At 38.7% G+C, this 13,089-nt stretch overlaps 1 protein-coding gene across 1 annotated transcript in view; it reads right to left on the bottom strand.

Moving 5' to 3' along the window:
- Positions 1-13,089, bottom strand: part of ANO2 (anoctamin 2) — a 151,436-nt gene that overhangs the window by 96,333 nt on the left and 42,014 nt on the right. The window contains exon 10 of the mRNA XM_041460361.1: positions 12,092-12,156. Coding sequence (XP_041316295.1) covers positions 12,092-12,156 — 65 coding nt within the window. The remainder of the gene's footprint in view (positions 1-12,091; positions 12,157-13,089) is intronic.

The following is a 13,089-nucleotide window of genomic DNA, read 5'->3' as shown; positions in this document are numbered from 1 at the left end:
CCAAAAGAAAATGAGAACAGCTCAACAATGTCCTGGCAGTACGGAAAAAACGCAGTTGCCGAGAAGAAAACTGCACTCTGTTTTGTGACTTAACTGTTTTGAAAAACAAAAATAATTTTTTTTTAATAATTTTTTTCTAATTAAGATGCTGTGCCCAAGCTCAGTCCACCAATGTGCCAGAAAGTGAAATAATCTAAGGAGAAGCAATGACAGAGCTTGGAAACATAATGAACAATTTAGATGTGAGCTTATCAGGTCAGAAGAACACAGGACATAGATATGTCCTTTCTTTGACACATTCAAGAACTCTTCTCTGGTTCCTCTGAATAGCAGTCAAGGCTCTGCAAACACATGTGAACCCTGTACCAACATCTACTGCATCTGCTGCTGGATCCAGTAGTAAATGAACAGAGGGGGGAAAAAAATATGTGCTTCAAGGGTAGAGGAAGATGTAAGTCCAGAAAAAGTATTTTTACAAGTTTTTATATATTTACACCAAGAACTTGGCATGTTCTCTCATTTACATTGGTATAAAACCAGTCTAAGTTTATTATCCTACAGGAATTATCCCTGATTTATGCTGGCATGGCAAAAGAGGAGAATTGAGACCAGTCTTGCCCTACTTCAGTAGCTAATTCACCTCTGCCTCACATATATCCAGGCAAAGGATATATGGACTAATCCTTTCCAAAGTGTGCTGATGGATACTGCAGAATGTCACCAAAAAAGTGAGCCCCTGGCATTGTGTGAGCTTTATTTCTGCATTAGGGAAATGCCCCTTTAGATACACATATTCCATGGAGGTAGGGGTTATTCCCAAACTAAAGAGCAAATGGCTTTAATGAATGTGTACTGCTCCTATCAGGAGCAGCACCCAAGGCTTTTGTTCTGTGTGTTGATACATCATAAGGTGAAATTTTGAGCCTTTTGTTTTAGAAGACTTTATAAAGGCTGGTTAAACCGCCACCTACCAAGTACTGAGCTCTCGTGAACAAGAATCATGTCTTTAAGGAAAGATTTGGTCAAATTACCCATAACTCCTGAACAAGCTGAACAAGAGCTGCTCTTCCAGCAGATTATCAGAAACAGCATTAAAAAACTCCCAACAGCAGCAGCAACAACAACCACCTATAGAAAGTGTATTCCCTCCCAGAATTAGAAGTGTTGAGAAGGCCACAGTAGAAACATTGGCTCAGTTCCCTCTGCTTTGCCCATATAACACTTAAACCAGACATCTGCAATGCACTTTGGTCTGTCTGGTTGCAAAGCCAACATCAAACAGAATAACTGATTATTAAACCCTCTGCTTGCATGTTGGTCACAGGGCCCCCATGCCAAGCTGTGCAATTTATAAATAGACTAGGGTTTGGGGAAGGGGGGAGAAAGAGAGAAGGAAAAAAACCCTTCAGTTGTGACTCTGTGAAAACAAGTGTGGGTACCTGGAATGTGAATAAAGTGTGTGGTGCGTGACACACACTGGAAAGAACTCCGAAGACGTTCAGGAACAAAGCTAAAAAAGCGAGGAAAAGGCGCTGTGGACACTGAGTCATCTAACTGGGAAATCTGTGCAGAACTCTACAGTTTTTAAATTTCTACAGCCCACTCTAGGCCAGCTGTCACTTCATGTCTCCATTTCATTCCACCAGCCCTTTGGTGGAGGAGCCGATTAGATGCAATAGCGTCTATGCAAAACGAAACTGATTTACAGCTGCCTCTTGTGTAGGTTTCCCCTGTGTAAATGGTCAACCAAGTCACACGTATTACTAATGCATTCAAAATAAACTTATTTGCACAGTTTAGTGGTGAAATTCTGGTGTTTCTGCTGTTGGGGAGAAGGACAAGCAGTTTAGTTTCATGTCAGAACATCTTTACTGCCAAGGCTAGTTTCTTTCTCTGTCCAGGTGCACATTCCCTCTCTGACCCACAGCAACAGCCCCCAGGAACACAATTTATTCTTTCAGGGCTTTTGCAACCAGAAGAAAATCTACCATTATTCGGCAGGTGGAACTGTGACTACCCTTAGAAAGTGAGAAGCAATTTCTAGCACATGCTGAGTTCAGAACACAGATATTTCCTTTGATTCTGAGATAATAGTTCCCACCATCCAAAGTTTCCATCTCAAAACTGCAGACTTCTTTCAGAAAGACTGCTGGAGTATAGAGAAAGCCCCAGTCATTACAAGATGATCAGGAACATTGCTGAACACCCCAAGATTTCACTCCAGGTAGAGCTGCCTATGTCCAAACTTTTCTGGATTTGCCATCCTTTCTTCGCTTGAAAATTTTCTCAGGGCAAGATTCAAGCATTTATTACAACCATCTGGGACACCTGGGTGGAATTACTGCTCAGCAGCAGCACTGAGGCTGCTGTGCATCCAGAGATCTTGGAGATTTCCATCAGGGTTGTGCCTGACAGCACATATTCCATCCAGGCAATCTCAAGAAGGAACATATCAGTGCTAAATCCAGATACACAGAGAGTGCACCAAATGGAGCAATATGGAAGCCAAAAAAAGATCCTGGCAGAAGACAATCCCCCTTGGAGCGAGCAACATGCCAAGGGATTGAAAAACTTTTTTTAATTAAAATTTTAAGAGGGGGAAAAATAACAACTACAGAAACTCAGATAAATTGCAATGCGTCTGAGTTTGAGGTAGGAAAGAAAATGTCCTTTAGAAAAGTCAGCTGGTTCTGCATGCAGAAAACAAAGAAAGGAGACTTTGTCCAAGGTAAAAGCACTTCTTTCTCCCCTATAATGGGCATAAAAATCAAGAATGTCCAGTAGAGAGTGATTAAAAGTGTGTTTTTGAATGGAGTTTAGAACCTGACCCTTTCCCCCTGAAAACAGAATGAAGAAATGTGCCACCACAGCCATTTAATCAAGGCCTTTTCATTAAAGTTCTTGTTTGAAAACATTTCTTAACAAATATTTGCTGTGTCCTCCAATGGTACAAAAGTTTAGAGTCAAACTTACCTAAATTACAGATATATTTATCTTTCAAGGCACTGTGGAATTTTAATTGTGATTCCTTATAGGAGAAAAAAAAAGTCCTCTGTCAAAATATTGCAACTCCATGGAAAACAGAAGTTGTGAATTTTACTTAGAGGTAAAACTATGTTTTTCCCTAGTTTTTTTGGCTCTTAAGAAAACATACTCTTCAGCAGAGTAGCAGGGAGATGCTGATGTTGTGGAGGAAAGGGATATTCAAATTCTCAATTCTTTCAAATTCTCAAAATCCACTTCTAGTGGATTCAAAAACCCAGGGGAAATATTATTAGTAATAATAATAATTGATAATAATAATTAATAATAGTCAGGATTTGTGTATTAAATGCAATTTAAAATAGCAAAAGCCAAAACTTTTCTTGAAAAGAAGTAAAACTAGGACAAACCATTCTCTAAGCCTCACAGATTCACAAACCTTTTGCTTCCTTTCCAAGAAATCGTCAGAATACAGCTGAAAGTGCATAGCTTGTGGTGATGGATTATAAACTGAAAAAAAACCCTTTATTTACTGACTGTAGGAGAAAGAACAATAGAAGCATAATAAGTAGACATGTAATGTGACTGAAACAGAAATTAAGGCTGACAACTGCCAAATGGATAAGCACACAACACGATGCTGGGTAGTCAGAGGCACTGTAATTGCATTCTCCTCTCTGTTTTGGGACAATACAAAACTCCAGAACAGCTTTGAAAGGATTAAGTGCCTGATGCATGATTCTGTTGATGTTTCCTGTCATGTGCTTAGTGTAAAGAAGTTCTAAATGTCCCTGAGCCTGCAGAAGCCACAGCACACCTTGCTCAGGGAAGGCATTTTCAACAGGAGCAATGCAGTGCTTTGCCTGTCACATCCAAGAATTCATGCATAAGACAACCCATGGACACTCTGCCTCTCCTCACCTTTCTTTAATTCATTCTCTTTACTTAGCATTTTTTAGAAAGTCAGCAACACTCCTAACCTGGAAAATTAAAAATCCATGGCTACCTGAGGCTAATTTAAAGCTAATGAAAGTCAATCAGAGCTCACCTGTGAGGAAGGAAGTTCCATTTTATAAACAACTCAGGGCACCAAGTGACACTCTACATAAGAAGCAGTTCATTCAGTTATACAGATAGTATTTTTTCAATAAGAAACAAATACAAATAAGGAGTAACCTATTTCATATGAATCAGCCTTTCTTTTGCACTTTCTTTTAGGAAAGGAGGTTACTTAGTCTTCTACTTCCTATTTTTTTAGTACCTATTGCAACTTGCTTTTCTGCCTTTCTGTACTTGTACAAATGTGAGGTCATTGGATGTCATCACTTCCCCAATCTCCAGTTTCCACAAGATAATTTTATGATTTTATTAATCTCATTTAACAAGAGTTTCAACTTCAAGTACTGGGATCTTTTCTTAAATATCTTTCATTTATAATAACTAATATTTAATGAGAGTTTTCTTGCTTTTCAAGTTAATATAGCTAACCCTTACTGCAGAGTCTGAATTCATTTCATGTATTTATTTTAGTAAGCAGGTCCTTGTTAGCACTTGCACAGTGTTACTGCTGTCAGATAGACACCATCTGGTGCTAATAAACAGATGTATCATTTCCAATTAAAAACGAGTATAAAAAATTATGTTTAAGTCACCTTGATGGAAGGGGATTGGGTCAGGGAATATGGAAGCAAACTGGACATCCATATGTCTGCAGGTCTTGATGGGATGTACCCCCGAGGGCTGAGGGAGCTGGCAGATGTCATTGCAAGGCAGCTCTTGATAATCTTTGATGGTAGCAACTGGGAAAAGTACCCAAAAGCTGGAGGAAAACAAATGTGACCCCCATTTTCAGGAAGGGCAAGAAGAATGACCTATGGAACTACAGGCTAATCTACCTCACTCCTTTGTGCCCATCACCTCTTGTCACAGGACACAGCTGAGAAGAGCCTGGTTCCATCCTTTCCTTACCCCCTGCTCAATATGGCATAAAAATCTTAATTTTTCTGCTCTCTGTACTGTCTGTGGAAGTTCACAGATTTGCCATATTGAAAGCTTTCCTTAAGCTTGTGTTTTCTGGACATAATTTTTATGTGGTGCCCAGTTCTTGATCTCTTCCCTTGTGATCCTGGTTTTGTCCAATGTTAGAGACAAGTGACTGGATCAGACAAAGCCATGGCCCGTCCTAATATAACTTATGGACATAGAGGATCCTCATACAAAAGATCTTAGCATGGGGGAATACCCTTAAACCAGAAATGGGTTGGTCTTGACCCCTGGTCAGCACTCAGGAGCCAGAAAAGAACTTTCTTTCAGCACAGTAAGCCACAGCCAGAACCTACTACAGAGACTAAGACATTAAGAGCAGCTCTACAAGAAAAATAAGCAGACCTGTAGCCACCCAAATACAGCAGCTGTTTTCTACTCCCTGCAGCTCCCAGCCACACACACCTCTAGATTCCTACAAATATCCACATACAGGTAAATAGTTAAATGTGCACAAATTCTGTTTCCAAATATGGCCTCTCACCTCTGTCTTTTTTTCCTCCAGTTTGAAAGAACAAACTTCAATTTCCTATCAAAATACAGTGATGTCACCTCCAAAGACACCTTTTGGGTGGGACCTGTCAATCATGTCCATTCAAAAATATACGTTTCTGGCTGTGAAATTTAGCCCTCATTCAGGCACTACTGAACTTAGCCTGAGACAGTTCTTAACACAATGAAAACTTAATTCTAGCTGCCTACAAAACTCCACAGTCAAAGGGGGAGACCCCAGGAAGTTGTGCAGCAACCTCAGTCATCAGAGACTTGACTTTGCAGTCCTGATGCAGATATACACGTTTTCTGCTGGATCTAGCTTTTGAAAATCCCACTGCAGGAGGGAGGAATCTGGGTGGTAATGAGGATCCTAGTGCCCAGACAGTGATCTGAAGCCTGGGAATTATGTTCATCAGAAAGCAGGGATCTGTTTTTCCTCACCACTACAGTCCAAGCCTACTGGTTTAAAATTCCATCTCTCATATAAGCAACAATAAATAAGACCAAGCCCTTGCCAAAAGAGACAGAGAGAAGCACTTCCTACAGGACTGGCAAAGTCTGTGAAATGCAGAGCTGTAAGTAAATCATCTCACTCCAGTCACAGGCCTGCATCCAGCAGAATAATTCAACATAAATTCCTTTGTGATTTATGCACCACAAGTAAAACCCCTCTGCTTTGCAATAAACAATGGCTGGAGCACTTGGGTAAGGATTGTGATGAGATGTTCCAGTGAGGGGAGGGAAAACTCCCTACAATTCAGCTGAAAAGTGCTGCCCTAGCATCAAACTCCTAAAATGCAGACCATTTTCATGGATGTACAGCATGATAATAAAGGCCATTCATAAATAAACTGGGGTTGTGGGGGGTAATGAGATCATGGAAATGGAAAAGAGATATAATTATGGGGGAAGTGTTGATTTTTCACCAGCTCTGACTCTGCTCCAGAGTGCCACGTGCTTCTGCCCCCCTCCAGGAAGTTCTCTGCTGTAAAATCTGGCAGGAAGGACATCAAGGATGAGTGGATGCTGGCACAGCACTTCCCCCTGCACCTAGAGTTTTAATGATGATGAACTGCAAGCTGGACTGATCTCATGTTGGGAAGGAATCTTCACTGCAGAGATTCTTGGAACTACAAAAAGATGTTGGCCTCAAAGTGCAGTAGGGTTACAGCAGAAGATATGCTCAGATTATTGCCTCAGGCCTGTGCTTAGCAGAGCTTTGGAAAGGAGCTGGATGGACAAGTGCCAAAGATAGTCATGGGCATTTTCTTTCACAGAGCTCATGGGTATTTTTCTACTTGGTGCTGTGTTTGCTCAATTTCTGCACTTTCCCAGGCTTAAAGCTGTTCTCTGTTTTTCCTATCACAGAATTCCTTGCAGGCAGCCTCAGCATCTCTGTGAACGTTGAAGATTTGCCTGCTAAAGACAGTCAGGGAAGAGTTGCAGACACACAGTGCATCAGAGAGAGTTGTTCAATCCCTGTGAGATAACCAGATTCTACAGGGGTGTTTCTGCCAAAGTGGTTCCATTGCACCAAAGAAAAAAAAAGGAATATTTGATGAGATTAATTCACAGTAATAACAGAGGAGGGACAGAGAAGCTGAAGAATTAAAGCATACCAAAAAATCTCTACTTTGAGGATCAATAACCCCAAAGTTATCATAAGCAGTGACTGAATAACATTTCTTCTGGGTCTGGGCATCACAGAACTTATTTTCAAGTCCTGAGAATTCTAGACAGTATGTGCAGCAAAAAAGACTTGAAGATGTGACTGCAAATCATGGTGGTGAATGAAGAAGTCATTTATTCAGGCATTATGTAGGATAGAAGGGCTCAGCTGGGGCAAGCTGTACAACAAATTGTTCTTAACCACATTTTTACAAAGGAAGAAACACCTATCTGTAAAGACAATAAAAACAACATTTTAGAAGAACTCCTCTGCTCTTATTTTATCTCTCTTTTAAAACTACTCTAAGTAGGGTAAGCAGATACATCCAAGTTTGGGGGTTTTTTTTGGTGAAGATTGATGAAAGATGCAGAAGGTCAGAAGGCAAACCAGTATTGACAATTTGGGTGCCTGATTGCTTACATTGAGCACTGTCCTATGCAGGCACCAAGACACTCAAAGAGAAGGCAACAGTTTCCAGAGCTGAGATGGTCAAACTTTGGATCACAGGTCTGTCACAGCTTTAAAAACTGCCAGGAGAAGCAAGCTCCAGGCTTTAGAGACACAGCATTCATGGCATGAATAGGGTGGGACTGGGGATGCTCAGTCAAAAGCAGGTTCCACATGGATACACCACAATGAAAGGTCAGAATTCATTACACACTGAGGTGAAACAATTTTCCATACCAAAGGAAAACAGAGTTAAAGGTAGGAAGGAGGGAATATATTAGCTAGACAGTCTGACTAACAGAAACTCACGAGTTTTGATTTATGTTCTATACGCTATAAATAATATTTTAGTTAACATGCTTTCCTACCTGCTCCTGCAAAAAGAGTTATTGTATACATAGTCTCAATTTTATATGTCTTCCCAGTTTCAGCAAGAGGCATCTGGAGCTTTGAAAGTAATCACACTATAGATAATGTAGCCTGTTAGCTACTAAGAAATTTGGTGAAGTTCTAGAAATGGGAAATAGAAATTAAAATATGAAAAACCATTAGAAAATGAGCTGGGGCCTTATAGAAGCAGTAATATTAAAATAAGCTCCACTGCAATTAGAAATGAGCCAACTCTGTTTCATTTTCCTGGGGTAAGGTAATCTTATATTAATAGATCAAGAAATAAATCGGTGACCTTCTCTCTACAAGGATGATCTGCTCCTGGAATTTCAGTTCCTACTTGGCTTTCCAGCTGCAGGTGCTTCAAGATGCCCATGGAGAAGAAAACATGCCAGTTTTCCATGAGTTCAGGTTTTATCTCAGAGGGAAAACCACACCTTTGTGACATTGTAACCTTAGATTACTCCCTTCAGCTGTCATTTAGAGTTCCAAAGTGATAAATGTTGCATTACAAACAGAAATAAAATTAATTATAAATTTCTAGTACACTTCTTACACTTGTATTTTCTTGACTTGATAGAAGTCATCAGAGGTGTACTGCTAAAAGACAAAAACAATGACTGTAAATAAGATCAAGGAATATTTGATCCAAAGAGGGGGAAAAATTTCCTGAAAGTGGTGCAGTGTTGGAAGAGGTGAAACTGCGTGATCTCCATCCCAGAAGATTTCAAAATGCATGAGCAATTTCATCTGGCTTTGAAGCCAGCTCTGATTTGAGCAGAGAGGAGGTCTAAGGACAGCCTATTAATTCAAAAATCATGTTGTTAAAACTTTGATTAATATTCAATAGCATGTAAAAATATAAAACCAGTTTTCTTTATGCAAGGTCAGAGAACTCTTAGGGAGCACCTTCCCTGTCTCTGGATCAACAGTAGCATCACTTCAGAACTTGCTAAAAATGGAGTATGAACTCATCATCATCTGAGAAAAGAAAATCATCAAAAATAGAAGAAAATCACTAAGACACAGATGTTTTTATAGCATTTTTTATATTACAGTGCAAGGATTGAGAGGAAGTACTACATTCCTACAAAAAAGTGACACGAGAAACTCTTCTCTAGCAAAAATCAATACTGAAATTAGGATGACAGAAAAGGTGTGTTACAACAGACAAACCTCTAGAGCTCTGAGCATTCTAAAAATGCAGCTTTCATTTTCTACTTTTTAATATATCCCCCAGGCCTTCCTGAGATGACTGAGGTCCAGTACTTTTCATTAATCATTTTCAGTACTTTTAGCCTAAGATATCTGCTAGTAAATAATTCATTATTTCTGTCTTAAATAACTGTTTGTAGTCCTCATCATGTGAGTTAAAAAGAAACAAAAAAAATTGAAATTCATATTTGGACATTCATACACTTTTGAAAATAAAGTACTGCATAAGGCAAACTCTGTTTCAAACAATGCATTTTTATATGTAGATGTGCACTGAGAGATGAGGTGTTGTAACATCTTACAAATCAAACCTCAATTCACACTGTATTACTTGCACAATCTGCACTATATATTTCCTTAAAGTCTTTAAGTGAAATTGTTCTGCTGTAGAATAGAAATATGTAACACACACTGTGTTCTTATTTGGTGAAACCTTCCTTACTCACAGCCGCATTTCCTTGACAAAAAAATTGCTTTTTCTTAAAGCCCAAAGCCGTCCACAAAGCCAGAGAAGGATATTTTTACAGATTAAGAGACAGGAGTGAATGGAATTGTTGGTGAATGTTATAATGGTCCTTTATTTTCTTTTGTTATTAAGAACCTTAAAATTTTCCAAGACTGACTGTGCAGTTGAATTCCCTGAGGATTACAGACATTAGAAGAGAATCCCCAGTCTGTACCAAGAGTGAGTACAACAAATATGTGGTTTCTGTCTTTGGTGTAAAATCATCTGGGAACTGGCAATAGCTGTGTGGTCAGAAAGATGGTCCCGAGGCACCAGGGATAACCTGTAATAATTCTACAGTGCCACATCTAATCTTCCAGCATAGACACTTGAGTTAAAGAATGACTTTCAGTTGGCGTTCCTACTGAATAAGATTGAAACAGTAATAGTTAAATATATGTTGCAAGCTGTATTAAAAAACTTAGCAGCACACTTCAACAGAGTTAATGTATTCGAAAACAGCAGGCAGGAAAGGCTTTAAGTAAAAAGGAAGATAAATGCTGCTTCATCTGTCCATCAAAGCCTGAATTTAAACTTAAGTTACACCAGGAAAAAAAAAAAAAAAAACCCCTAGAAAAAAAAGTTGAGTATAATCCAAGTAGTCTAAGAAAGGAGGGTCACAGTAAATTACCAAAAAGCAGTGTGATTGATGTCTGCCAAGGGAATAACCATCCACATCAAGGCTGAGCTCAGATACCCCCATGGCACAAAAGTGAAGAAATCCGCTTCACCAACAGAAAGAGAGGGGTGGCTATTCTCCAGGTACTGCTACACTAAAGCTCTAACATTACCCAGGAAATAAAAACCACATTTATTTTAGTGGTAACAGTCAAACTTGCACTCAAGTAAAATATGGAAGATAAAAGCAAGAAAAGTCATCTCTGAGAACAGACAATCAATTGCACATGTCTGGTCTTCTTTTTGTTTCTCACAGAAGTTTAAACCACAGGATTTCTATGAAATCATATCAGCACAGTGAAACATTATAATGGAGACAGCAAAATACAAATGAAGATGGAGTGTAAGCAGATGTACCTCTATTTTTAACTCAGTTGAGCTGTCAGGTCTGCTAAAACTTCAGAATTCCTCCAGCCAGTGACAGTTTTGTTTAACACTGGTAATATTTACCAACAATACAGCAGGTGCTGCAATCTCACTCTGAGTTTACCTGTTCCAGCCAGGAGCTTGTCCTGCAGTAATTGCCATGCTAAAGGTTCACAAATTTTGCACAGAACTTTTGAAGCAAAAAAAGGAGGAAATTTCAAAGCCATGCAGAACCTTAGTAGGGTTTGATGGTCTCACTTCCATTTGCCAGTTTGCAACGTCTTGCTCCTAATAAGGAGCAATTCCTTTCACATTAAAAGTTAGTGCTTTACTCTTTGAAAAACTATGTGCAGTACTTCAGCTTTAGCTCAAAATATAACAAATATTTTACAAAGCTTACTGGCTATCCATACTACCAACAGCCGCTTTTGCAAGCAATCACATAGGGGCAGATCATATAATAAAAAAATGTTTGGAGTTTGAGTATTCAAAAGACAAATTGTAACGATTGTCATCTTTCTTATATATACAAATTATTTTAAAACAGATATTTGTTGAGGTTTTTTTCTATTTCTTAATATCTTTGTTCATTTCTTCCTAGGTAGATATCTTATAAAAGAATATTTCTAGTCAGCTGTTTACTCAAATATTTTTTTTCTTTACTTAGTATTTATAGTACAAACAAAATACAATACAACAAAAATTGTTGTGTTTTGGCTTTCTTTTAGTTACTGTAGGAAATCCTTAAAAATCATGACTAGTTTGTTTTATCTTAGAGCCAACTCCTTTCGTATTTGTAAAGATAAAATTTATAAATATACAAAAAAAACAACCCACTGGGAACACATATGGATATGTTCAGATGAATAAAACTTGTAAAACCAGGAGTAAAATAATCAAATCAATCTCAAAACTGTCAAATACTTTCACACTGATTCATGTTGTGAACATCAGCTTCTGATAATTCACCAGATTTTGTGACCATACTCTCCAATAAAAATTCACCAATGTAAATGGCAATTCCTCTCCTTTGAACAAGTCAATAACTCAAAGACCCCAAAAACAAGTATGACATTCTTCCAGGAATAAGCACTATCCAAAAGCACAGGTAACAATGGTTGAATGGATTTTTGTTATATTAAATTATTATCAGAGCCACAAAAAAAAGCAGTGAGGACATTATTTTCAATGTTCTGATCAATCCAAGATTTCATTTGCTGAAGTAAGTGGAAATTAATTAATCTGCACCACCTCAGAACCAGCTCCCTTGGTGTTTTATACAAGTCCAAAGTCCACATTACCTTATGAGATCAATAGGCTGAAACTTGTAAAACACTCCATATCTTGCCCATTCTTGATACAGCAACTAAAGAAAGAAAGAAAAAAAACAAAACCAAACCCTACTGAAAATTAAATTGAAACAAGTTATCCCTTCTGTTTTCTCAAACATCTTCTAAGAGCTAAAAATATGTGCTGCACTCCTGGGGCTGCTAAACCCAGCCCATACAAAAGCCTCTTGTGTCCCCATGCTGGGGACATCACACAAGGCCACGTCTGCTGTTGGACATGCAGATTCTCCCCACAGCTTACAGAGAGCTCAAAGGAAGGACCAGATTCTACAGAAACTTCTTGCAGAGGGAGGAATCCAGCTGGAAGAGGAACAGGGATTAAGGAAACCTTGGAGGACCTGGGGTAGATTGACCACAACACACTCAGCTGCAACAGGCAAAGAATTTGAGATAGTCTTGCTTATTCCCTCTTTCATTCTTGTGGTTTATGGGACACAACTTCACTGAAGAGGATTGTCCTGGCTGCCATAAGGATATTTTCATACGAATACTTGTTCTTGCCTATTCTAAATCACCCCTTGCCATTACCCCCAAGCATTACCTACAAAATTTTATTTATTTCCATAAAGAATCATACTAAAAAATGCATTCACTCATCTATGTAAAAGAAGAAAGTTAAAACTATTACATTCCTAAATCTCCCCAAAGGCTGCCTTGAACACAGCTACAGAATAGAATTTGAGGGGCAAAAAGAAAGGTCTGTCTAAATTAGCATTCCATTTAGGAACAGGTACTTTCTGTAAGTTTATAGGAATTTTCTGATCTGCTTCTAATAATAGGGATGCTGCTCTAGTGTATGACAACAGTGGATTTCCCAGGTGGGTTACAAAGCCCTCATGGATTTTTCTAATGTCAAACATAGAGACAGCAGTGAAGGGTTACAAGTTGCCAGTGGGCCAGAAACTTAAAGACTAAACCAGTGTTTATACTCATGGTGAGTTATTACCATT

Source organism: Pyrgilauda ruficollis, unplaced genomic scaffold (assembly GCF_017590135.1).
Source record: "Pyrgilauda ruficollis isolate IOZ18807 unplaced genomic scaffold, ASM1759013v1 scaffold142, whole genome shotgun sequence".
In the NCBI taxonomy this organism is placed as follows: Eukaryota; Metazoa; Chordata; class Aves; order Passeriformes; family Passeridae; genus Pyrgilauda; species Pyrgilauda ruficollis.
Note: the sequence above shows the minus strand (reverse complement) of the source record. Positions and strands in the feature narration are given on the sequence as shown.